This window comes from Ananas comosus, linkage group 4, assembly GCF_001540865.1.
Source record: "Ananas comosus cultivar F153 linkage group 4, ASM154086v1, whole genome shotgun sequence".
Taxonomy (NCBI): Eukaryota; Viridiplantae; Streptophyta; class Magnoliopsida; order Poales; family Bromeliaceae; genus Ananas; species Ananas comosus.
In genome coordinates this window covers 11,468,963-11,496,345 of record NC_033624.1, presented here as the reverse complement: position 1 = coordinate 11,496,345, position 27,383 = coordinate 11,468,963, and the positions used below count along the sequence as shown (strand labels likewise).

The 27,383-nt window shown below is 34.8% G+C and overlaps 3 protein-coding genes across 3 annotated transcripts; 2 read left to right on the top strand and 1 right to left on the bottom strand.

The window, feature by feature from the left end:
- On the bottom strand, positions 362 to 5,732 carry LOC109709703 (translin-associated protein X). The gene is made up of 7 exons (XM_020232030.1): positions 5,644 to 5,732; positions 5,451 to 5,554; positions 4,165 to 4,244; positions 3,380 to 3,521; positions 2,837 to 2,986; positions 2,539 to 2,740; positions 362 to 1,024 (listed from the first exon to the last, which is right to left on the bottom strand). The coding sequence occupies exons 1-7, from the start codon at positions 5,720 to 5,722 to the stop codon at positions 927 to 929; spliced, it is 855 nt and encodes a 284-aa protein (XP_020087619.1). The 5' UTR covers positions 5,723 to 5,732; the 3' UTR covers positions 362 to 926.
- On the top strand, positions 9,439 to 21,478 carry LOC109709308 (DNA gyrase subunit B, chloroplastic/mitochondrial-like). The gene is made up of 21 exons (XM_020231473.1): positions 9,439 to 9,730; positions 9,837 to 9,963; positions 10,831 to 10,911; positions 11,007 to 11,120; positions 11,678 to 11,734; positions 13,240 to 13,341; positions 13,978 to 14,125; positions 14,235 to 14,311; positions 16,793 to 16,900; positions 17,415 to 17,485; positions 17,844 to 17,985; positions 18,172 to 18,270; positions 18,367 to 18,495; positions 18,750 to 18,864; positions 19,777 to 19,844; positions 20,173 to 20,286; positions 20,361 to 20,477; positions 20,738 to 20,791; positions 20,871 to 20,976; positions 21,138 to 21,268; positions 21,399 to 21,478. The coding sequence occupies exons 1-21, from the start codon at positions 9,582 to 9,584 to the stop codon at positions 21,465 to 21,467; spliced, it is 2,178 nt and encodes a 725-aa protein (XP_020087062.1). The 5' UTR covers positions 9,439 to 9,581; the 3' UTR covers positions 21,468 to 21,478.
- LOC109709706 (NADH dehydrogenase [ubiquinone] 1 alpha subcomplex subunit 6) lies at positions 23,025 to 26,522 on the top strand. Its single transcript, XM_020232034.1, has 2 exons — positions 23,025 to 23,310; positions 26,154 to 26,522. The coding sequence occupies exons 1-2, from the start codon at positions 23,098 to 23,100 to the stop codon at positions 26,337 to 26,339; spliced, it is 399 nt and encodes a 132-aa protein (XP_020087623.1). The 5' UTR covers positions 23,025 to 23,097; the 3' UTR covers positions 26,340 to 26,522.

Genomic DNA, 27,383 nt, shown 5'->3' with positions numbered 1-27,383 from the left:
TGAGTCTTATACTAAATATTGTATTTTGCCAAGGTATGATTTATAAATTGTACTATTTTTTTACTTACAATATTCTGTAAATTGTAACAATTTTGACAGCTCGACGAGTCTTTGTAGTGATATAAAGAGAAAATTACAGAAATTTTTTTTCTTTTTAAATCACCAATGGCAATTTGTGTTAAACTATTCAGAAACTAACTGAGGTTTCTCCTTTATTTTTACCTTTTGCATAAGTTAAAAGTAAAGGAGCTCAACTCTGTAAAATATGTCACTTTACTACTCTATTTAACAGAGCTTTTTCACCATAAAATAAAAAACAAAACCACAAAATAATAAGAAAATAATGCTTTTGAAATAAGTGTGACAAAATAAAAAAGTACCCTAAACCACATGAGGGCTAATTGAAATTTGCCCAACAGTAAAAGCAGGTTGATACAGTGAACTCTGATAATACATGACATTGGCAACACCAAGACCATTTAGGGTCTGCAAAAATAAGATATCTGATAATAAATCAGTAAAAAGATCTACAATAAAAACATGAAGAGTCTGTTTCAGTTTCATCACCGCGGAGCATCATGAAGCCAAATTTTTAACTGTCTCAGATTGCATGAAACTTTATAAACCAGCTTGTTAGGAGATGTTATGCTTTGCAATTTTTTTTTAAAAAAAAAGGGATTTGAGCTGGACTTTTATACATAAGTTTTGACCAAAAACAGAGAAAGAACTACTCTAATTTGCCAGATTCTGGAGAGATTGCAAATCAGAGGTCTGTTTTCACAAACTGAAAGATGAGATCTGAGTGTACTCTCTCTTCTTCCAGAAAAGAGTCAACATCCGCGCTTTGATACAACAAGCTTCTGCAACTCGAATACTGCAGCCGTACTGCATGATGATCACTTTGTATCAGGTTTTATGAAGCTTCCTTATTCGAAGTCCGGTACACCCAGAAAGGAGTAATCAGGATCACTGGATCCAAGCAAAGGAATGTATTCTGATCCTCTCACATGAACACCGAAACAAGCTGAAAAACAAGGAAAATTGAAGAGGTTATCACAGTTATTCGTATAGACAAATCAAGCGACCGTTGTAAAAACTATGGAGATCATTCGAATTGACCACAAACTTCACTTGCATTATTGACACCAGTCGATTTAGCTTGTTTTGATTAGTGTTATTTCCACCGGTTCAATTGGGGATCGAATTAAATTTAACGGCGATTCTGTCCAAATTTAAAACTGCAGATTTTAGTAAACACTTTATGGTGGATAGCTGGCGGAGCCATTGATTTTCACAACATGCCCACTACAATTGACAGAAACAATCTAATTAAAAGGCGTCATAGAAAACCCCCTTAGAAATACCCGTTTTTCACTTTTTCCCTTGACTTTCAAAAACCTATATTTTATCCCATCAAAATTTTAAGTTGATCCACTTAGTCCCCTCCATCAAGGTTCTGTTACTATTCCGTCTAATTTGTATAACTTATACTAAAAATATTCTTGAAAATGACAGAAATACATAAAAAAAAAATCTTATAGAAAATACTAGCAATTTGGTCATTTTGCCCTCTCCATTAACGTCATAATTCCCTAACAATATTTCTGAAATTTTTGAGGAGGAAAAATTAAGGTTTTGAAAGTCGGAAGGGGGGAGTGAGGGGAGTGAAAAAAACAGATATTTACATGAGAATTTTCTGTATTTTAGCCAATTAAGAAAGCTAGAGTTGAGGCGTCTCAATAAAAAGAAAAAATGTTAGGGGTCTATATCAGAATAGCCCACAGCTGAGTGGTTCATCATACAGTTTTACCTCGATTTTAATCAAAAAAAGGCATAAGAGAGAAAATACGACTTTTTCTACTTAAAAATTGAAAATAAAATAGAACAGATAGATACATTTATATTTCTGTGGTGTCTCATATGTCTATGTGTGAAGATTCAAGAGATGAAATCAGGAGATTTCCTAAATAAATCATCACCATCATATCTTACGGACAAGGGTAGATCATCGAAATCTGAATGTTCTGACGAAACCCTTTCTAAGGCGAAAGTAGTTCTCTAATAACCAAAGAGCTAAGCTCGTGAGTACTAATACCGAGGTATACATCAGCGACATTTTCTACTTTGTGGTGTTAAGCTTTCTTTCACCTGTCGACAAAATTTGTGCTACACATGAGGGCAAATCCCAAAATAACAGCTTGCCATCTCACTCTTGTAAAAACTATTCACATTTCTAAAGGAACTACTTAAGGGCTCGCTCAAGGTTGCATCGTCCGAAACTGCAAGAAGATTATTTGATTTGGTAACAAACTCTGCACCAATTAGAGAATCGATACATTGGAATCTAGTAGCGAATATACAATTAACTTCTTTGAAACGTTTTCGGGGAGAAAAAGTAACTCCCATTATAACAATTTATGTTTCTAGCTCCATATAGAAAATCCTCTTAGATGTAATATATATAATATATGACGTAATGATAGAAGTGAAAAGAGTTCTCATATCAACCAAACTAAAACATAGTTAATGGAGTCGTACCATTTTCAATTTTGACAACACTTTGAAGCATCGTTTCCATTTTCTTCTTCATCTCAATGTTGTCATCCATCATAGGTTCTAGCAGGGTAAGTTCCCTGTATATGTCACGTACAAACTTGCATATCTGCTCTGCATATTCGACTTCTCCGTCGGATATTCGACCAATGGCCAGTCGCATTAGCTCTCCGGTCAAATCTGCAACCTAAATCCCAGGAGGGGGAAAAAGGGTCATTTCATTTCCAATGAAAGAGTAACAGTTGACATCACTATAAAGCAGAACTGAACAAATTATCCATACCCCCAAAAGGTAGTCAAGAACATTTATCTGCAATGGCTCAACATCCTTATCACTCAATGCTAACAAAGAAGCATTAATTTCTGCGAGATTCAATAGAGTGCCAGTCTTGCAAAATCTACAAAATGTAGCAGCTTCGACATACTCCTGTACCTGCAATAGGAATATAGTAAAAACTTGTAATTTCAGAACATTCCGCAGCACAAAAATTCCGGTTTGCTCCCAACCATTCAATTGTTACAATTTGGTCCCTAACCTGTTTCATAGAAATCTTATTTTGCCGGTGGAGTTCCTCCATCTAATTGGACAGAAGTATCCATGTAATCATGATCTAATTCCTAGCAAAGCATTTTTCTTGGAGTTCTCATAATGGCGATTAAGAGGAAATTTCCACCTAATCTAATCGAGTAAGTCCCAGAAAAGGCTAAAATAGGAAAGGAATACGAAGGTTAGCGATCGAATGGTAACAGTGGAAAGGTTGGGATCGAATAAAGACCCCAGGTGCAATTTGCCCAACAAAAGAGATAATAGTGAAAGTATACTAACTGCAAAGGTATAGGCCCGTCTAAGCTTCCAAAAGTCGGTCCCTTGCAACTCTTTTACTAATCTTGACATATATTGGTCCGTTACAGAAGCGAGATCGTTCTCTGCCTTGGATAGAACTTCTTCTTTGTTATGTTTACTGATTCTAGAGCGAGGAGAAAAGAACAGCATAACAACACTAAAAGAGCTTAAAAACTACCACATATAACTCAAAAGTTTTTTGAAGCTGAGAACTAAGTAGAAGGTTCATAAAATGATTAAAAAATAACGAGCAAAAACCCCAAAAGATTCTTTACTGATGAACAGGAGCTTGAAACAGTATAGTTAACATTTCTACCCTATGATGTAAACAGAACTTTATAGGTCATATTCAGTGTTGTAAGGAAATAACTGAATATGTTCACCTGATCCGACTTGCAAAGCATTTCTTGATGATATGCTGTAGAGATTAATTAGTTTTCGTCATTCTTTCAGTGATCATAATCTGACGAAGTTTATATTGAATTTCTCCGTAGTAGAAAACAAGAAATATAACTACATGGTTGTATAATCTATGCATATGCAATCGAATCACAAAGTGACCTACAAATCAGTAATTACGTGCTCGATGAGCGGAGACGAAATAACTGGATCTAGTAGCTTGAATTTAGTGACTCCCAACAAAAGAAATATGTTAATTTATAAAGCTTAAGCCAAATTAGTAAAAGATGTTCAATGAACAGCTGTACGTGTGAATATGTGAGCGAAGTGGCAAACCAAGCACAAAATAGACATGTTGTCGGCCTTACCTGTGAACCTGAAATATGACCTTCTTGCTGTTCATCGTCACATCGCGACTAGCCTTTACAACTCTCTCCCTCTTGTCATTCTACAATTAAGTAACACAATAAAAATGAGATGATATCAGAATAGAATATTAGATAACAGCATAGATGGACAGTGCATTATTCGTAAGTATCTATCAGTCACCATGTTCCAATAGCCTAAATTGGAATTGGATCAGCCAAGGCAAGCCCCACCATACTGTGGTTTCTACTCAGAAAGTGCATTCCTATTCAATCCGAAACAATGATCCTACAATCAAGTAGAATATGCCACTCTCGGAATAGCTTCAGAGTTGAAAGTTTTTGAAATATAAAGCGAAAGATCATTGGTTACCATAGCCCACCAATGACAATTAAAGTACATGAGCAAGCCGAATAACTAAGCTAAAAAACAACAATTACATCACCTACTCTTGATATTCACGAAACCTTCTTACAGATATACAAGCTCTGTTAGTTAATTCGCGAATTATTCGCAAATTATTAAAAATCCGAATAAAACAGTCCGTATGCGATTTTTTCCCCCAAAAAACGGAATAAAACGGGAATTTTTTGAACTAGCCGAATTATTTGCAAATTATTCACGAATTATTGAAAATCCGAATAAAAAACCTTATTTTTTTATGTTTAAGTATGAATCGCTCGCCCTAAAAAAACAACTTATATATTTTATGTTTAATTATGGACTATTTTAATCTCTTTTTCTCTTAATTGTTTATATATCGTAGTGTATAATGTAGTTTGCTATTATTTTTTTTGCTTAATTTACTTTATCTTGTAGCTCTCTATTTTTATATTCTTACACTGTGTTTGGTTGGTGGATAAGGGGGATAAGGGGTTATCCCCCCTTATACCCAAACAAGAAATTGGTAAGATGGGAACTGTTCGGGTTATTCTAGGATTACCCGTTATGCTAGTAGCATAAATCTAGAAAAAAAATTTAATTTAATAGCCGAATTTTTAATCTCGAATTTTTAATTGACGAACACGTATCCGAATAACTGGCGAACCCACCATTTTATAAGCCGTATTTTGCAACAAATTTAAAAATTAGGATGCGAATTTTATTCTAATCATATCCATACCGAATTTTTGCCGAATTCAAATTAACTAACTATGTATACAAGCTCTCATTGTCTTTAGGTTAGTCATCTAATTGGGTTGTGAAATGTGGGTTAGAGCACGACGACAAGGACCCAAAACAAAAACAAAAACAAAAAAGGGAAAAAAAAAAGAAGGCAGATTCGAACCAGCGCGTTGAGGTAATCGGCGTGTTTGGCGAACTCCTCCTTCATGGCGGAGTCCATCATCGTCTTCGGCTTCTTCGCGGAGCCCGCGAGCGACGCTCCCGCGACTGCGATCAGGGGAGAAGCAAATAAATTGAATGAGCGATAAAGAGAGTAATTGAAGGGGGGAAATGGTGAATCTGAGTTTAGGGTTTACTTTGGTGGAGGCGTTGGTGCTTCGCCGTCGCCATGAGAGGGGAGTAGAGGAAGCGGTAGCGGAGGAAGAAGCACAGCATCTGTACCCCTCCCTCCGACAACCACCGCTGGGGTTTTGTTTCCGCTCGATAGGAGGGTTCGCACGTGGGTCTCACGTGCGATCAAAATTTTCACTTTTTTGTTTTTTATTTTGGGTAAATTCAAATACCACCTATGTGATTTTACATTTTTCTCATTTTAGTATCATATGATTTAAAGTGTATCAATTTAGTATCAAACCCCCGGGGGCTCCGAAGCTTCACGCGGCAAGCGAGATAAAGAAAGCAGCTGGACTGCCTTGCCGCAGGAGAGTCTTTCTTCAATGAGAAAAGGTTTTTGGGCAAGACAAAAGACAGGAACTCGCTCTTTGACACCAAAAAATAAGAGTAGATTGCTGACGATACCGATGACTTGGTGGAATCTTGAGAGAAGGTTATCGAACCTATAGACTCTACGACTTCGGTGGAGACCGAATAGAGCCCTTTAAGCGGGAGGGCCCATGCTGTTGGCGTCTTACCTAACAAGGGCAAGATGAGTGGTTTTATTTTTTTCTTTTCGTCAGCTCCTCCGTTAATATTTCGTTAAATTATATATAAAAAACTTTAAATACCCTACCTATAGCTTATCGAGTATTTACTTAAATACCTTTTAGTTTTAGCTTCGTCACTGATTTAACGAAAAAAATCTGATGAAAAGATAAAAATAAAACCACGAGTACTAAATTAATACACTTTAAATCACATGGTAGTAAAATAAAAAAAATGCGAAACTACATAGGGGTATTTGAAGTTTACTCCTTTATTTTTGTTTTGCATTTAGTCTCTCTTCCTTCTTTTCTTTTTTAATAAATGGCGCCCATCCTTTAATGTATTTTTTTAATTCTCATTGCCCCTAAGTCGAATAATAAAGGCTAGAGTGTGAATATAAATACGATAATTTGATGTTTAAACATGATGGTGATATGATGACTGAATCACCGTATTCATTGTCTTCTTCTATCCAACTTGATGCTCACGTAGTAGGAAGAGAGTCATTTGTGCAAATAAAAATTTGATAGAACCCTAAAAAAAAAATTTGAAAGAGCTGATGCAAAAAACTACTTTTTTATCACGAGCACGGCTACATGTGAACCCTCCGAAGAAGCATAAATCTTATATTCGAAAATTGAAATCTTTTCTTCCTATTGTCAAATTTTTTTCTGTAAATATAAAAAAAAAAGTTAAATAATTTTCCGAACCATAAGATAAGATAGTGGAAAATTTATATTCCTTTTGGGGTGTACAAATAGCATTTCTCCGGTTGTTGCACTTAAACTAAAGAAAAGAATAAATTGCGCTTTTGGTCCTTAAACTATGAGACACACACACTTTATTCACAAATTGTAATTTTTGACTAAAACTTTCTGAATTATTATAATTAAATTATATACTTCAATTGATAAAATAAGAAAGATTTTGACAGTTGAATAAGGGAGTATAAAATTTACACTCTCTTTAGATGTGTACATATAGTGATGCTCTTTGTACTCCCAAAACTCTAATATATTTACTATTTCCAAATACCTCAGATTCATTTGTGTATTTAGATACTGTGTTTGTCAATTATCTTTTTCATCACATATTTTTACCTTAACACTAATTAAAAATTTTAAGCCCTTAAAAGCCTTAAAATGTTTTTAAAAATATAATAATAAAAAATTAACATAATTGACGGTAATCAAAATATAGAAACAAACTTGCACATTTAATAATTATAAAACATTGAATAAATTTTGAAAAATGATACAAAGATTACAAGGGTCTGAACTTTTAATTTTTACAAACTAAACTCTCCAAACTTAATTAATATTTTAAGAGGCTCCTCTCATCAATTCAATTTGCTAATTACACGGTCATTTTGATTGCATGTATTGCACATAATTTTATAAGACTTTTAAACATAAAAATTAATTAAGTATGAGGAAGAAGAGAGTGAGTCTATTTTTTATTTCTGATGCTTTTTTTATTTGTTAGGATAGAACAAATAAATTTTTATTTGTTTTAAAACTTTATGAGATTACTAGTAAAATGTACGTGCAAATGCACATAATAATTATTAGAAAAAGTTATAATTTTTTTAAATTATTTTTTAATTTTAGGCCATATTTTATATGATTGTCAAATATGTATCTAAAAAATTTAAAATAATAAATCACGCTATTAAGAAAGATATNCCAAAAAAAGAAAAATGATGGGGTCTTTGTACAATTTTTTCTTTTAAATATTTTAAGTCCTGTAATAAATCAAGCAACTCTTTTATAGATTTAGTGAATTGTTCACTGTATTTTTTTTTCACTCATTAAATGCAATATTAATGAATTTTTGTATTTCTTTTTTTATCAAGTACATTTGGGGCAATTTTGAACTTTGACTTTTTCTTTGTCCTCATTCTAAAAGCTGAGATAATTCAATGGGCAATTAAGCCATTTGGGTTTTAGTATAACATAAGGTGTTAGGAAAAATTAAGATAAAAAAATATAAAACTTATCTTAATTATTACCTATTTGAATCTAACTAGCTAATCTCTAAAAATTTTGATTTTATTACTTGTTCTTTTAACTTAATTGATTTAAGCTAATTAGTGGCTCTTTAATTTCAAAATTTATGTGAGTCGTTTATCTTTACTTATATAATCATAAATTTATTAAAATAAGTAATTAGCTTAAATTTTATAACCAACGAGTCATCAAGTCACTTTAATCAAACAAATTAATTAAAAGGTTGGGTGCTAAAATTAAAATTTTAAAAGATTAGATAGTCTAATCAAAATGATGTATAATTCAAATAAATTTTGAAATTAAATAGAAAAATAAAATCCGTTATCTTAAAAAGAAAATATATTTTGAAATTAAATAGATAATATCTAAAAAGATATTTTAAAATAAAATGGAAAAATATCTTTTTATAGGATTTTCACATCCGTAATCTGTTATAGAAAACTTACTTTTGAAATTAAATAGAAAAATTTATATTTTAGGATTTTCACATCAGTAATCTGTTATAGAGAACTTACGTATTCATTGCTGTTCTATTTCTATTTTTATTCTTATATTTAAAATTTTTCGTACGGAAAGAGAAAAATGGGCGCTAATTTTTCCGCAGAAAAATGGGTCTGTCGACAGACCCAAATTTGAATATACGTGCTTTTATATATAGTATAGTATAGATATACAAGACATATGCTTAAAATGGTAGTGTAATTAATACTTTAATTACAGACAAATACCTATTCATATCTGTTGAATTTTTTGATAAAGTTTAAAGTCCTTTAATTTCAATTTTTTCTAATAGTTTAGCTCAATTTTACTTTAGCACCCTATTGTTTAGAACGTTGCATTTGCCTCCACTATTTTTTATTTTACAAAACAATACTACATGCGATAATAAAATGGTAAAGTAATATTTTTCTTTAAAAAACTATATAGCCGTAAAGTATAAAATACGGTAAATAATAAAAAAGACAAAGTAAAGTTTTTTTAAACGACGAGATGGTCAAGTAAAAACAAATTAAACTATATAAAAAAAAGTAAATTTTTTTGAACTACAGAGTGGCAAAATGAAAACGAGCAACACCACCACGAAAGGGGAAAAAGTTAAAGTTTTTCCCCAAAATTAAATATTCATGGATGTATTAATAAAATTGCGAAAGACTAAGGGGTTCTGTACATTTTTCCCTAAGCACGCTAGAAAAGTTTTTTTTTAGGGTTTTAGAGGGAAAAAACCGCGCAAAGGGAAACCTCACCCTCACTCTCTATCTCCAAAAACCTCCCCACAAGCAAAATATTAACACCAAAAGCTCAACCATTCTCACCACACGAAGACGACGACGACGACGAGAGCTCCGAGCTTCGACGCCACAACAATGGCGCTTCTCCGCACCCCTCCTCCTCTCCGTCTCCGATTCGTCGTCCACCGCCTCTTCTCCTCCTCCTCTTTCTCCTCCTCACACTCCTCCTTCGCCGCCCTTCGCTCTCGCCCCTTACCCATCTCCCGCCTCTTCATTCGACCCAGGTATCTCATCCCTTTTCCCCCTCTCCTCCTCCTTTATCTCCTTTTCTTTTCGTTCGTTCAAGGTTTGGGTGCTCAAAGGTGCTCTCTTTTTGTGGGTTTTGAGTAGGGTTTGGAACGTCCGGGTCCAGAGGGGTGGAGTGGGAGTGAGGGCTTTCATGTCCTCGACCATCTCCTCCGAGGCCCTACAGGAGAAGCCGCCGACCTCACAAGCATACGGTTCTGAGCAGATTCAGGTATATTTGAGGGCTCTGATGAACTATGTTGTTGTGTTATTACTGCTTGTTTGGTTCCATTCACTGGGCGACTTATCCGATTACGGGAGCTGTAACTGGTTCGAGTTACTTTAATTGCACCGTGTTTGTGACAAATTTTATCATTTCTCACCAATTTCAAGAATATATTTGGTGCGCAAAACAAGTTTGTAGTTTTCTTGCTTATGTTAAACTTGATATAAAGTATGAAATAGGTGCTCAAAGTTGGTCATAGCAAGGGACGTAGTGGTAATGATACTTTTCTCTGTTAATGGATACATTTTCAAAATTTTAAGAAAATTTCACAACTTGACTCTGTTTTCTGTGGTGTGTGTTTTCTTTCGCTTTAGTTAGCAAGATTGATCCTCAGAAATGGAAGTTGCCTTTTATGCTTTAAAAAAGGTTACGGGAGTTGCATGATACTATTCTTCATTGTTCATGAAGGAAAAGCTGTATTTTTATACTCAAAAAGGTTGGGACAGGCAACTGAGCTTGTAATGCTGATACCCTCTCGGAATCCTTTCTGAATTTTTTTTTTCTTTTTTGTGTTTAATGCAATACATCATGAGGTACTTCTATTGGATCTTATGGTTGTGAGAAAACTAGTCGTATTTACACGCTTCCTTCCTGCTACTCCCAATTTCAATTGCATAGTGTAAGTAGGATGATAGCCATTTAACAGTCAATATGCCTTTCTAGACATTGTGAGCGGTTGAATGGTGAATGCGAAGTTAAAACCGCACTCTTCAAACAATTGAGTCTGTTGTTTTCCAAATAATAGCTGACGATTTTTTTCCTCTTTTTTTAATTACTTTTCAACTTATGTGCTGGCCATCAACTATCCCTCAGGTATTAGAAGGGTTGGATCCAGTCCGAAAGAGACCTGGAATGTACATCGGGAGCACGGGATCCCGTGGATTGCATCATTTGGTATTCCTTATTCTTATCTGCCTTTTCTCTTACAATGAATCAACCCTAATCTGTATTTTATTGTTTATTTTTAATAATTTCTGTTAATTTGCTAGGTGTACGAAATATTGGACAATGCTATTGATGAAACTCAAGCAGGATATGCTTCAAAGATTGATGTAATTTTGCACGAGGACAATTCTGTTAGCATTACCGACAATGGACGGGGGGTATGATTTTTTCTTTTTTCCTTCTACAAATGTCTAGCATCTGATCAAGAAATTATGGAATTGTTTAAAGGAGACTTTGCTCTTATGCTGGATAATGAGGGGATGAAAAATTTACCACACGATCAAGGACTTGTTCATTTGATTGTTATTTGTACACTTCTATTAGCAGAAGTCACAATTAGAAAACAAGAGAGGCAACTGATATAGCCATCGTCATCAAATGACAAGGCAAGCGTAGAGAGGAAAATAGTTAGTATTCTTTAAGAGACTTCATTCTATGCTGGGATTTGGGTGAAACAGAGTTTTCTATTTGATCGACTGAGTTATTCACTTGAATGTAGTTTCTCTTGCTTATCTGAGTTTTCCAAACCAGAGAAGCAAGAGGGTCAATTGATATATCGGGCTTTATTGATTGAATAGGCATACTACGAGAAAAACATATAAAAGTTTGATCATTAATAGCTTTGTTACTTTTAATTGTCAACACTCAATAGTAACCATTGTACTTTCATTTGACTTACTGTTTGAGATTGTTATTTTGAATTTCTCTTTTGCAGATTCCGACAGATTTACATCCTGTGACAAAGAAGTCCTGCTTGGAGACTGTTTTGACGGTATTCATACTTAGTTCAACCAATATAAACATCGGTTTCTATGTATTTTGTCTATCATGTGCCGTGCAATCTTTGCCGTATTATCAAGATAATAGATGCCCAGTACTACTATGTTTTCAGCATTAGAATAGAAAAGGTTTTTAGTATGCATGGAGGCTACTAGGTGGCACAATGACAATCTGTAATATCTCAGAAAGTTTTGATGCTTTTGATTTTTGTACGGTGAAGTATTTTCCTATTTTTCGGTTCAAATAATCTTATACTTTAATTTGGAAACATAATAAACCTTTTCTATTTCTGATTTGAAATAGTTTAGGACTGAGCAATAATCAGGTCTACTAGTTAGTTGGATTTTCTCTTGTTTTAGTTTAATGAGTAAATTGAACAATGAGTCAACTTTTCTTTCTGGAGCGTGATTTTCAATAAAATGTTATCAATAGTTGCCAAAAAAATGTTCTCCATAACTTTTTAGTTTTAATAAAATTTTGTTTGGCTAAATTACATACCGGGACAACTAATACTTGTCTGTATGCATCTAAATTTTACCTACCCTCCTACTACATTACTGTATGTGATTCTAAATGTGGTATAATGATTTAGCAGCCTTTTATTTTTAATCTAAATTTTAGTTGCGAAAGCAATTCATAAAATCAGCTCAAATCTCTTTAAGCATGCGAAGACGAAGGAAAAAAATCTATGATGTGGGAGAAATGTTAGGAAAGCCTGGATTGCGTTGTCATAAATATCCAGTGGCTCAAACACTGGTTTGTTTCTCTAGGGTGCATAACGGTGAAGCCACTGCCTAACTTTTGTCTTTCAGATAAACAATAATTTTAAAAAGAAAAGATACAATTGGGCTACTTAAAAGTGCGTCCGCAGGATTGTGGAAGGGTTTATAAAATAGGTATTTCCTTCTAATAATTTATTTTCATGGTCCTCAAGCATGCTATGAGTTAAGATTTGTGGTGAAATGGAGAAGATAGGAAGGTGAATGATGGGTAACTAACTGACAATGATCACCTGAACTGAAGGTACACAAAGATGTTAAAGGGTTTGGGCTTGGATTTCATTAAAAATACTGATAATGACAGGGTTGAAAGCTCTTAGAACGTCAATTGGATATAATGCTGTTTTAGGATATTTACCTTTCTGTACTTTTTGTGCTTCGTAAGTCCAATTTAATTAGTCAATCCTTTCAGATATATGTTGACTGTTGAAATAGTTGTAGCCTGAAATCTTTAATTTATTGGAAATGCGTACCAGAGTTGACGTGGTGCTTTGGATTATTGTGATAAACTAAGATAAATTAATACATTATACACATTTCCAACTATTTGCATGTTGATATATTCTTCCCTAATTGCCTTCTTTCAATTCTAAAGGTCTTGCTCTTCTTGCCATGTTTTCAGCATATAGCCTAAATGAAGTGCAATAATGCGAGTTAAGTTTAAGCAAAGATGTTTTCAAAGAAACCCGTGTCGTCTAATATAGCAATAGTTTTGCAGGTCTTACATGCAGGAGGCAAGTTTGGCGGCTTGAGCAGTGGCTATAGTGTCTCAGGTGGATTGCATGGTGTGGGTTTGTCTGTTGTCAATGCTTTATCTGAGGTGCTTGCCTTCTCCTTAGTCGAGCTATAAATTTTTTACACTATTCATACTGTTAAGCCTCTTGATACCTGTCTTCTTAGATGTTTCTTTCCAATATGTTGATAGACAATGTTCACTTGGATTTCACATTTTTTCCTTCAATTTTGGGCTGCTAACCTTGTGGGAGATGGCTCACAACAACTTAGTGCACTTCTTCCTTATCTGCTGTTGATTCTTTCTGTTTTACAAGTACTTCCTATGTTTTCTTTTGACATGATGTACATCAAGTTATTCTATGGTTAAGGATTTCAAGCTTTCTTGGATTTCAAGCTTTTTCCATGCTGTCCATATTAAACAGTCATGATGAATGGGTAGCTAGTCAGACTGAAATAGTTTGTTTTGTAAACAACCTAGCTTAACAAAGCTTGCAAATTTTGGGTAATCAAAGTCGGCACCATAATATTTCGTGTTGGAAGAATGAAGTATCAATATATGTAATGTGTATGTGCTGGTCTTTCAACTCCAGACATATCTCCACTTTTCAATTGTGTAATATTTAGCTGTTCTGTGTTGCACTATGTCAATGACTTGTGCAATTTTGTTTAACTGTGTGACTATTTGGTAACTAATTGTCTCCTTTCATGTCAAAATGTGCAGGCACTAGAAGTTACTGTTTGGCGTGACGGCAAGGAATACCGACAGAACTATGCTCGTGGAAAACCAGTGACAGCTTTAACATGTCAGTTATTGCCAACTGAATCAAGTGCTCAGGGAACATGTATCAGATTTTGGCCTGACAAAGAGGGTATGCTTTTGTTGCTTCTTACTTTTCTTGGCTTAGAAGAACAAAAATTCTGTTTTGGAGCTACCTGAATACAATATCTTTTGATAGATCACTTCTTTTCTCAATGTAGTTTTTACTACTACAATTCAGTTTGACTTCAACACAATTTCTGGGCGTATTCGGGAACTTGCTTTCTTGAATCCGGGGGTAAGCATACTCGTTGCCAAGTCTGCAATGCAATTAGTGTTGTAACAAATGCGTGCTCTTTTCATTTGTACTTTTTAAATAATTTACTTTTTAAACAAGATTAGGATTTCTCCTAGTATAAATATATAAATTCTTGCACTCTGCTGTTAAGAGTGAGTTTTACTGCTCATTTTGTTTTAGACTTTACTAGACTATGCGTTGTAATTTTCAGGACTTTTTATCTGTCTGTTCACAATTGATGCAAGGCAGTTCTTCACATTATATTGCCTAGATATGTCTTAGTTTTTAGTTGTTATTTCATCTTGTTTTATTTTTATCTTCCTGTAGTGTCAACATTATGTTCATAGTTTTTAGTTGTTATTTCATCTTGTTTTATTTTTATCTTCCTGTAGTGTCAACATTATGTTCTTAGTTTTAGTTGTTATTTCATCTTGTTTTATTTTTATCTTCCTATAGTGTCAACATAATGTTGATTTTTCATTTTTTTTTACTTGCATAAATGAACTTTTGCTTTCATAGTGATTTGCTATTTAACAAGATCTTAATTAATGGGGGTGGAGTAAAAGAAATGGAAGAACTTGAGGAAGGCAAATATATTAGTGGACAAGCATATTTAGTAGAAAATATTATCTATTATGAATCCAATCAGAATCTCTATGATATAAGTAATCGTAGAGAGAGAAGGTTTCTCTTAAATTTCATCATGTGGATAGATTCGTTTTATATGGTTCTACCATGTGTATGACTTCTAAATAATCATATAGATGATATCCTTACATATATATTTTTTATTTTGTTTTAACAAATTAGATTTGAGTCGCCTAGTTTGTTTAACTGTTGATCGGTCTTTATAGAATCTCTTTTGCAATCACTCCGTAGTAACATTTGGCTAGAAGTAAACCAATACTAAAATTGAGAAGTAAACCAACATTCAAATTGAGATTCTCTAACCTAAGGCTTGTATTTAGGATTGTGGTACTTACGTATGAATCTGTGTGGTCCTCACATGTTTGTCTAAAAGTTGTGACGTCCCGCTTCCTGGGGTGGTCACCAATCCTAGAACTGTTCTAGCGTAGGCTTGTTCAACCCTCTTAACCTCTTAGGCTTAACCACCGCCCAAAATGCTATAGTCTGGTTAAGAGATTTAGTCCTATATTTTATAGATAAGACTATTCCAAATCCTGGGAGTGTCACATTCTCCTTCCTATTAAACCCTAACGTCCTCGTCAGACTCAAGCACAATCACAAAGACCAGGGAATGTGAGACTCGTCTTGTTAACTTTCGCCGACCTTTTGGGAAGCTGCGCTCCACCTATAGCGGTCTTCAGCCGGGGAGCCGTGCTATGCCCGTTGTATGACCTTGTCTCAGCCGAGACTCATCTCACACTTTTGACTGGTGATCGACTCTTATACCAACTGTGACACCCTATTTTTCAGAAAGGGTCACCTATCCTAGTTCTTGGCTTGCTTAACCCTTTTAACCTCTTGGGTCTAACCACCACCCAAAATGCTAAGCCGAGAAAAGAGGTTTAACTCTATTATACCTTACATATAGGACTATTCCAAGTCTTGGAGTGTCACAAAAGCGGTGACCTGGAGCCGTTTTACTAAAATCTGAAAAATTACCACACTCAATAGGTATCTTTGATTCCACAAGCAGTCGCACCTAAAATTTTGCCACTAGGAGTATGTATCTTTTCTTTTCTTTTTTTACTTTATTTTAACAAATATGTGAATAAAACCTGTTAACCCGTCAGCCTGGCCCAATCTGTCAGAACAACCCATTTCATCTTTAGCACATGACACAAAACAGGTGGAGGGTCAAACATAAAACTGATCCGGAAATTTTTTGGGTTGATATCTTTTGACCTAAAACCAACCTGCCTTTAAACTGGAAATCTCAAAACCAATTGAAAGCAGGTCAGGTTGGGTTGACCCAAATGGTCTTAGGTCAAGATATTCACCCCTAACTATGTCACATCTATACATATTTGTACTAACATGCATGGTAAATATAAGGTCTTGTATACTCCTTAATGTTGTACATTTGAATGCTATTTATTGTTGTGCATTCTAATGCTAGTGGCTTTTCTGAATAGCCCATGTTGTAAGTTTGATTCAATATGAAAGTTTACTCCCATTTACTTGCTACATGAATGTTTAGAATCTTTAGATATTTGTTCTATTTTTTTGCAATGAAAACTATCTTCATGTTGAAATGCATTGTTGCATTACATTGATCTGTTGATTAGGATTTTTGATTAGGATTTGTGCACTTGCTCTGATCTCGTGTACTACTTGCAGGCATGCTGACTTGCTAAATTAGTGGTTCGCTTTTTCAATGTGCTTTTTATAACTGACTGATATGTTTCTACTTTCTAAGCTCAATTTATTTTTTTAGATTCTTTCCGAATTGCTCATTAATTTGTTGACCTAGTATGAAAATTGAATATATTCTTGCTTGATTCTTCTCACTTACAGGTTACCATTACATTAACAAAGAAAGAAGGCGACTCAAAAATACAACATAACGAGTATTGCTTCGCAGGTGGCTTGGTTGAGTATGTTAAATGGTTAAACACTGATAAGGTTTGGATACTTTTGATTAATTAAAGCTCTCTTTGTAGTTTTATATATACTGTGAGTTTTAGATTCTCATTTAGCAGCGTTTTTATCTTTACACGTAATAATAATTTTGTGCGACAACTTGAAATACTGTTCTTCAATGCTCATGGTCCTTATATATCGATTGTTTGTTTACTGTGTTCGCCCAAAGGTTTTGACTATTCACCTTCCCCATTCAGTTTTCGACAGTATGTGTGGGTCTGAAAAATCTGCTTTTGCTTCACGCGAATTCTTTGGGGTAGATCCCTGTTTGTTTTATTTAGAACTAGAGTTCGAATATGATCCTGTATTCACCCCACATGAAAGGATTTTATTTATGGAGGACCATGCCTTCTTGCAGGTTGAAGAATAGGGATTTGTTTTGTTCTTGTTCATGCTGTATAAGTTTGTCTAATTTTCATCTAATTTAGTTACTTATACCCTTGGCATGTGGTTTGTGCCATTATTTTCTGTTGATCTCTCGATTTTCTTTGTCCAGAAACCACTCCATGACACTGTAGCATTTAGGAAAGAAGCAGATGGAGTCATAGTGGATGTTGCACTTCAATGGTAGGCATATACTTCTTCCTTGCTAATATAGTACTAAAGGACCTTGTAATTTCATTTCAAATTTTCCGCCATCTATTGTGTAATGCATTTCTCAGTTCATGATCCCTTATTGCGCTCTTGATGTTCTTTAAAGAAAAAGATTCATATTGTTGTTGATGCTCTTCATCCCATTGTGTGCATGCGTCAATCTTCAATTTCCCTTGTTGATCCTCTTCGTGGAAAGGATTTGTTGATTCTTTTTGTCACATCATGCCAATGCTACTCAGACTGTTGAGTTATATTTTTGCTTCCTTAGCATAAAAATTATTTGTTTAGCATTATCATGAGTCATGACATGCTTCCCTTTTGAGTGATACAGGTGCTTTGATTCGTATACTGATACAATGTTAGGATACGCCAATAGCATCCGTACAATTGATGGTGGTGCCCATATAGAAGGAATGAAGGCTTCTTTGACAAGAACCATCAATAACCTTGCAAAGAACTCTAAGGTTATCAAGGTATTATTTATCTTAATATTGACTTTGTATTTATTGGTAGTATTTGCTATATTTTCTTGTTTTTGTCCTAATAAAAGAGTATTAAGTTCTATAGGTCATCTATCATGAAATTAAGGATTGAATGCCTGACAAATCTCATATTTTCCTTTTTGTTATTATGTCAATGAGTAATTCATCACTTTGCAGGAAAAAGATATTATCTTAAGCGGCGAGCATGTAAGAGAAGGATTGACATGTATTGTCTCTGTTAAGGTTCCAAACCCTGAATTTGAAGGCCAAACGAAGGTAGTATTTTAATCTATACATCTAAAAAGCCAGTGAGTTTCCCATATAACAGTTTTGTCCATTCTTGTGGCTAATAAAAGCACTGTTTTGTCTCAGACTAGACTGGGAAATCCAGAAGTGCGAAAAATTGTTGAACAGTGTGTTCAAGAACATCTGACAGAGTACTTAGAGTTGCATCCTGATGCATTGGATTCAATTCTCGCCAAATCCCTTAATGCTCTGAAGGTGTATTTCATAATGTTCCAATATAATTTTCTTTAATACTCTTATTCTTTTTTAGGACTTTCATGACAAAAAAGCCGACCAATTAATTTTTATCAGATATACTTTAAGAGGAAATGCATTTCTGATGTGGAATATGTGTTTAAATTTTTAATGCTGAAGTAACTTGATTCCTTGTGGAAGATAGTGCTGAAAGATACTTTGGACATGTAAATTATGTGGGAATGCCTCTCTCTCTTTTTTTTTTATTTTGCTAGGCTGCAATGGCGGCCAAGCGGGCTAGAGAATTGGTGCGGACAAAAAGTGTCTTGAAATCTTCTTCCCTTCCTGGGAAACTAGCTGATTGTTCGTCTACTAATCCTGAAGAATCTGGTATATGTTTTCTTCTTTATATATGACCTCTCATTTTTCTCATAATCACAAGAGAATATCCCAAAACTGCATAAATTTCTGTTGTCTGACATCCAAATAGGCACGTCCTAGGTGTTCCAGAATGTGTTTTCATGATAATCACTTCATACAGTCCTTTAAGAGTAGATTGAGCAGGATGCCATCTGCACTGCCTTTTCGCTGCATACCTATATATTATACTAACAAATTAGACTGGTAAGCAGCCCAAAACAGCCTTTTCATCTGATTGATTTCTTGCTTCTTGATATCACAGATTAGATATGCTTTGGCATTGAATCTAGACAATTAAAATTTAAACTTCAATCTGCAGCATCAATTGTCAACCAAATTACTCTGAAACCTGTTTGATCAAAACATTATCTCTTGATTGCTATAAATAACCAATCTATCCCATGCTTTTTGTAATAAGCTTCTTGTTCATTTACTTTCGTAAAAATCAGCTCATAATTTAACTCCAGAATGCCTCCTTAATTTTTCGGGCTCTGATATGTCTTTAACTTTAAAAGTTAAGTTATGCCTTCTTATCCTGCATCATAGGTTGAGATGATTAGCAGACATTATTGTCATATTTGGTCTAATAGTTTTCTGATGTTTGTGGATTGTAGTTGCCTTCTGCTTTCTTGTATATAGTTCCTTGTTATTCCAACTTAGCTCTACCGACATTAAATATGTCCGTCATTATTCATTAATATTCCATAAAACAAGAATTTGATTTAGATATTCTGCAGCTGCCACATAAGCTGCCCATAGGCATAGAATGTTCTGCTTTTTATACTATATGTTTTCATTAATACGAAATGGTGTTTTACTGGACTAAACTTGACAGAATTGTGACTCACTTTTTTTATTGGTTCCATCCATGGAATTTCCCAGAGATATTCATAGTGGAAGGTGATTCAGCAGGAGGTAGCGCAAAGCAAGGTCGCGATAGGAGATTTCAGGTGTGATTGCAACTTTCGATTGCGGGAGTTGATATGGCAGAAAACATCACTTGATATTTATGATATGAAGTTACAGTGATTTTATAGCAATATCTTGTTATATAATGATAAATAATAACAGAGTTTGTAGGGCACAAGTTTTTGTTATGCTACCTTGCTCCTCAATCTGTCAATGTTTTACAGCTGGATTAGGTCGTGATTGCTGTGCTCAAATATGAACTTCATGCAAAATATGCTAACCAATGCTACTCAATGTTTCTTTTTCGTAGCTTAAAATGATTTGCGTTGTATATTGTTTGATCTAATCCTCCTTAGCAACTTGATGCAGGCTATTTTGCCTTTGAGGGGCAAAATTCTGAACATTGAAAGGAAGGACGAAGCAGCTATGTACAAAAATGTAGAAATTCAAAATCTCATTCTTGCTCTTGGACTGGGGGTGAAGGTTGCAGCTCCTAACCTTTTGATTTGTCTAGGTATTTTGGCATTCTTTTAAAATGCTCAATTTCTTTCTGTCAGGGAGAGGATTTTAAGAAGGAAAACTTGCGATATCATAAGATCATAATCCTGACTGATGCTGATGTGGACGGCGCTCACATACGGACTCTCCTACTTACTTTTTTCTTTAGATACCAGGTAAATCTAGGTTAGGGTCTTTTTTATATTTTATCTCCATGCGAAATCATCCTTTTACATACATACCATATAACTCTGAATATTTTCTTGGGGAATAATCCAATTCACGGGGGAAGTTGGTTTTGTATTAGAAAAAGTTACTTGAAGAGGGGCATTTTTGTGAGGAAAAGTGTATATGCATGAGAAAATAAAGTTTTTGAAGGGCATACATGAAATTTCAGATCTGATTGATCTCTCTCGTGTAATTTTAATTTCTACAGAAAGCTCTCTTTGAGGAAGGTTGTATTTATGTTGGTGTCCCACCTCTCTACAAGGTCTGTTCTGCCTTCGACTTGAATAACCAATTGATGTTTTATACGGTCTTATGTCTTCATATGTAATATGGAACGTCAGGTTGAGCGTGGGAAGCAAGCACGCTACTGCTACGATGATGCAGAGCTGATACATTTACAGAAGACTTTTCCAACAAGTGCTTCATATCATATCCAAAGGTTCAAAGGTAAAGATAATTGGACGACGATATACTGGATAGTGTTCCTCTGTGCGCCAATTTTCAAGTCATGGAGTTTCTTTTTTTCCTTTTTTGAACTTGGAAGCAATTGGTTTTCACAATTATTAGAGTGAGAAGAACTTTTTAATAATCAACTGTTGCACAAATAGGGTTGGGTGAAATGATGCCATTGCAGCTATGGGAAACGACAATGGACCCAGAAAAAAGGCTACTAAAGCAGTTGGTGGTAGAAGATGCTGCTGAGGCAAATGTTGTATTTTCTTCTCTTATGGGTGCTCGTGTAAGTGAAAAATTTCAATGCCTCTATATACGTAATTTTATATTACCGTACTATAAACGTCATTACATTTTGCTTTTCGGAAATACTTGTTCCTAGTCTCTGATATATGGCTGCTTCCTCTTTTTCCCAGGTCGATGTTAGGAAAGAGCTAATTCAGAACTCAGCAAGCATGATCAATTTGGAAAATCTTGATATCTGACACCGATTCAAGCTAACATGGTTACTAACAACATCATGCACCACAACTTTAGGGCAAAGCATCTTTCTCTGATTAATTTTGAAACATCCTCGTTTTATACGTCGGTTATTCATTCTCTACACATTGCGCTTAAGAACTAAGAGGACTGAGGGATACAGTTGGTGGTGTTTCTCTCTGCCTTCTTCCTGCAGCATAGTCACCCACCCTTCTGGGCTTGATGTTTCCAAAAGAGGGAAAGTATTTCGGAACTAAAGCAATCTCTATAATGTTAGCAAGTTCTCACTCACCCCAGCAAAGGCTTTATTGCTGTACTTCTTAATTCTCCTCTTCTAGATGCTTAATTTTCATTACGTGTTGTGCGCAAGTTTGTTCATGTATTGCGTGTTCCGTTTCTAATGTAATTATTATATGGGGATGATTAGAGGGGATGCTCTGCAACTCATTGTAGCTTTAAACATTGCAACACTTAGACCATTTTCTCACTTATTTTTTTTTTTGTGGCGTGAATTATTTGTCATGCCTTTATTTGGTCAGTTTCTAGTTTCTATTTAGATAAAGCTGTTGGGAATTCTTTGATATACCTATATTCTAAATCTTGCCTTTGGGTTAACTTAAATTTGCTCTCATGTGGTTTAGCTCATTTTTATTTTGTTGTCGTGTGGTTGTGTTCAAAAGGTTGTACTTAATTATTCTGTGATTTAGCATATATTTATTTTACCATTATGTAGTTTTAAAGTTACACTTAATTATTTGTGATTATTAAAATGCTTTAGTGTTATCGTTGTACAGCAAAATAATACAAGTTGCAAACAACAGAGAAGTAAAAGGAGTGATTTATTATCTTCATGGTTGATATAGTGTTGTACTTTACTGATTTGTTGTTTGTAAATTATGTTTTTTTTGTTATCCTTCTCAACATTCAACAGCAGTTTTTTATACCAAATTATACATAAAATTATGGGATAGTAAAATGACAATTTTTAATCTATATGGCAAAAGTTGAGGCTAATTGAAATTTCCTTGTAATTTGACTGCTCTGTTTTGGTGTAAGTGGAGTGATGGAACTCAAGTTTCATCACTTCCGTTATTTATTTTGGTGTAAGTGAAAAATATAATGTAACTCAAGTTACGTAAGACCTCCACTTCACCTATTCTCGACTTCCTCCTCTAAAGTGTCGAACTCGACTTTCACCACACTCAACCTCTTCTAAAATATTTATTAAATAGTAAAATCTAAACTTTATTTTTTTTATAATAGATTAGAATTACCTTATTTATAATAAATTAGGATTATTTTTAAATAATAATAAAAAAATTAATTATATAATAAGGTAAATTTTATAGCGGTAAATTTACTATTATATTTAGGAGATAATGGGATCCACTTACTTACATCAAAATAAACAATGGAACTCACAAAACTAATTTCACCAGTATCATAGTAACATTTGTTGAAAGTTCAGGGACTAACCACTGACATTTTTTCCATTTCGATCGCTCAATCGAGTCGAACAGGGTAGAGCGAGACCGAGAGAGAGAGAGAGAGAGAGGGGTCGAGCTCGGGGAGAGATAGAGAGAGGGAGAGAGACAGAGGGGTTGGTGAAGTGGGGAGGAGGAGTCGGAAGCGATCATGGCGTTCACGATGCGGGCGGTGAAGGTGCCGCCGAACTCGGCGACGGTGGAGGAGGCGCGGCGGCGGACGATCGACTTCTTCAAGGCGGCGTGCCGATCGCTCCCGGCGATCATGGACATCTACAACCTCGACGACGTCGTCACCGTCTCCCAGCTCCGATCCACCATCTCCTCCGAGATCCGCAAGAATGCCCACATCACGAACCCTAAAGTGAGCTCTTTTTTCTTTGTTGATTTTTGTTATAATTCCCTTGCTTCCGTCGAATTAGGGCGAAATTATGCTTGCGTAGTGATATTGGCTTTATTTCGCTTGGATTTTCTTCAAANTTTTTTTTTTTTTTTTTTTTTTTTTTTCATATTTGTGGATGTTAGCTTGATTTTATCTGCACTTTCTTGAGAAGAAGGTTTTTATTATTTTTTTTATTTTAAGGGATTTGGGTGGAAATGTACTGAGTTTGCATTGGATTAGGGTAAAAATCATGTTGCATAGCTCGACTGCGGTTTGGGGATGTTGGTTTGAATTTGCATGGATGTTCTTGAAAATAAGCTTTGATGAATTTAGGTACACACTCAGTAACCCCGCCGTCTTCTTTTACTCTTTTCAATTTTGATTCAGGGATTTGAAAAATATACGCTGCTTGCGTCAGATTAGCGTTAATTCATGTTGAATCTTGATGCTTGTTGAGTTGTGGAAAATTTTAGGGCTGTTAGCTTGATTTTGTAGGATGCTCTTGAACAGAAGCTTTTAGGGAAATGATTTTTAGATACTCATTGTTAACAACTGCCGCCTCCTTTTCTTCTTAACAACTTTGTTTATGAGATTTGGGAAATGTACCTGTTGTGATGGATTTAGGCGAAATCATGATAAGAGTTGATGCTTGCTGAGTTATGGAAAATTCTAGGGATCTTAGCTTGTTTTTGCATGGATATTCTTGGAAAGAAGCTTCCTTGAAACCATGATTTTAGGTGCTCATTCTGTACCCTGACTTGGCTCCTCTTTTTCTTCTTTCTAGTTTAGTTTAAGGGATTTGGGAAATGTACCTGTTTGCGTCAGATTAGGGCAAAATCATGTCGCATTGTTTTTTATCGCACTTGATGCCTGCCGAGTTATGGAAAATTTTAGGGGTGCTGTCTGGATTTTGCATGGATGTTCTTGAGAAGAATCATTTTTGAAACCATGATTTTAGGTGCGTTGTGTGATATCGCCTCGTCTTCTTTTTAATTTTCTTTAGGGGATTCGGATAATGTACCTGTTTGCGTCCCATTAGGGTAAAATCACGTTGCATCCATAACAGTTGATTGTTGCTGAGTTATGGAAAATGCTGGATATGTTAACTTGCTTTTGCATGGATGCTGTTGAAAAGAAGCTTGTACCAGGGTATTCCCTTCTCCTCTCTTCCTCTTCTTCTTTCTAATTTTGTTCAAGTGATTTGGAAAATGTACTTGTTTGCATCAGATTAGGGCGAAGTCTTCTATTCTCATAACCTCTTTTAAATAAAGTGTCATTTATACCTAATTTTAATTTCTGGAAGTTCCTAGTTTCCGATCTAGGTGAATGATGTGTGCTTCTCCCCCATACTAGTGGAGAGGCTCATCATGGGGATCATCCTATGCACGATATTCATTAGGAGGCTTCTAGTGCAATGTGCCACAGCTGTTATTAGATCAAATTTTCATTTGATCCACGAGAGAAGATGAACATGATCACTTGGGCCAGGATAACCTACAGTCAAAAGACCCATCATTATGTATGAGATGAAGGTATCAAAATTCACCATCGGATCTTGGAGATTCAATAGCCAACTCAGGATTCTATAGTCTCAAGGATGGGATCTACACAATGAGAGTGAATTATTTCCAATGGTGTGTGAGATTGTGCTAGTTTGAATATGTAAGTAAGTTGTTGGATATAATTGGGATATGATGGAAAGAGTCTCAATTTGGGTGCTTGATTAGAAAAAAATATTCAAATTGATATTCATGTGAGAAAAACTCGGAAAAGAAAGGAATCTTTGGGTTGCGTGTCTCTATTTCTTCTTCGCCTCCTTGCNACCATGTAGACAACTTGCTAAAACACATCTTAAACCTTCAAGGGCTGTAGATATTGATCAAGGTAAATCAGGTGAGGTCTGTGTATGTGTTGGGTGGTCCCCTGAATGGTTCTGACAGAATATAGTTATAACCCAAATTTATTAGTCTTCAGTGTTGATCCTGTTTTACAAAATTTTTCAGTATTGATCGATCATCCATGTTTTCGCATGCCGTCTGTTTAAATCTTATTACTCTTTATGAACCTGACTTTCTTCTTCCCAATTTTTTTTTGTTTTATAATGCTAGAAACAATGAATTTATATAGAAATGACTATGAAACTCTGATGGATTCATATTTTCCAGTTAGTAAACAACTCGTTTTTGTTAAATTGTTACTGACATTCTTATAGGACTTACATGAACTTTATTCCTGTTATAATCATTTTCTGTTACTTGTGCATGTATTCCTTTCCTAATTTCGGTCATCACTATATTGGAACAACACTTGATATAATTGCCAATTGGCCATCTAACTTTATTATTTTCAAATAATACATTTGACTCGTGCTTTATTTCTCTACTTGAGCTTTTCTTTGCTAGACTCTACTTTGACAGGCTTTAATTGAGTTTTTTGTTCTTATATCTTTTTCTTTTTATGCCGTTCATTTATTTTCTTCTATTTGTCTCAACATTTTCACTATCATTCTTATTTCATTTTCTTTTTCTTTTTGGGTTTTTTGTTTGGAGTTCAGAGCCATCTCATCATTCTTACTATACTATGCCAGTGTGCTCATTCTTATATTTTAAACCTGTTACATACTGGATATAGGTGCTTGAATCTCCCTGTTGAATCATGTGAACATAGGAACCAGAAAACTGTCTGAATTTCCAACTTTACTCCTGAATGTCCTGCATAAACATTGGCAATTCCTGTATTTATCCTAATTCTCACCACATAAAAATGGTGAAAAACGCTTCGCGTGAAGAGAAGTCACTAAATTGAGTTGCCTACTATGCAAACAGGTTATTGACATGCTGCTATTCAAAGGAATGGAGGAACTTAATAACATTGTGGAACATGCAAAACAGCGGCACCATGTGATTGGTCAATATGTTCTCGGGCGTGAAGGTCTAGTACATGAGTTAGGCTCAAAAGACCAAGGTGTTTCTGAATTTCTGAAGAAATTTTACACCACCAATTACTTTTGAACCTGATTTCTGAATTTTTTGGAGACTCTTCCAGTTTCTATTCTTGTACTGGATTTCTCAGGTTTGGTTGTAAACTGCAAATAAGTTGCTGGTACTAAACAACTCTGTTTATCTTTGTCGCAGCACTTTTTACAGTCTCTCTTCATCATATAAGAAAACAGCTTTCAGTTAATTCCTTATCGACGAACCATCTTGTTCTGTCAGTGCACTCACTTCATGCTTAAAATTTACTCGTTTTCGCAAGTTCCTAACTCGTGCATAGCGCTGTTTCAGATCACTTGAAAGCTGTATCAGGTTAGTGGCAGAGATTCTCAGGTACTATCAGATAAGCTTACTATGCATCGGCAATTTTCGACATCTTGGGTTGCAGTTGCCAGAAGAGCTTTTTGAATTGATGAACTCTGCATTGGCGGCTTCTGCCAGAGGTATTCATGGTTTGGTTACAAACCAAAAACCTGACTGAGCCAATTCAAATTATGAGTTTTGGTTTGATTTAAATTGGTTCTTGGTTTTGTTCAGTGTTCGATTTTAGTTCGATTTTCCACAAGTTTTCAACTGAACCAAATCGAAGACCGAATTATCTGAAATTATTTTTACGTACATGGATTTGGAAAGTAAATGGCCTTGTTGCCTCTTAAAACGCTAAAGGAAAGAAATCTGTCAGTATTCTGCTGTCTCTTGAATCTTTGATGGCGCATTCAGAATCTCACAAGAATGGGCCTTTTCTGGTTTGCATTTATTTTCCTTAGAACTTTTTTTTAACAAATGGTTCTAATAAATTTATATTTATATTTATATAAATAGCTTTTTTCTTGCCACGCAAATTTTTAGATGGTGTTTTTAAGTTGAACAAGACATGGTGATTAAATCACCGTATTTTTTTTTTAATATTTTTTATTATTTTTAAATTAAAAAGGAAGGACTAGAGTGTGGATATGAACACATACTAATTTAATTATCATGTTCAACTTAAAAATACCAATGTAGCAATTATATGTACAAATATAAATTTGATAGGGTCATGTTAAAAAAAAAAGTTTTGAG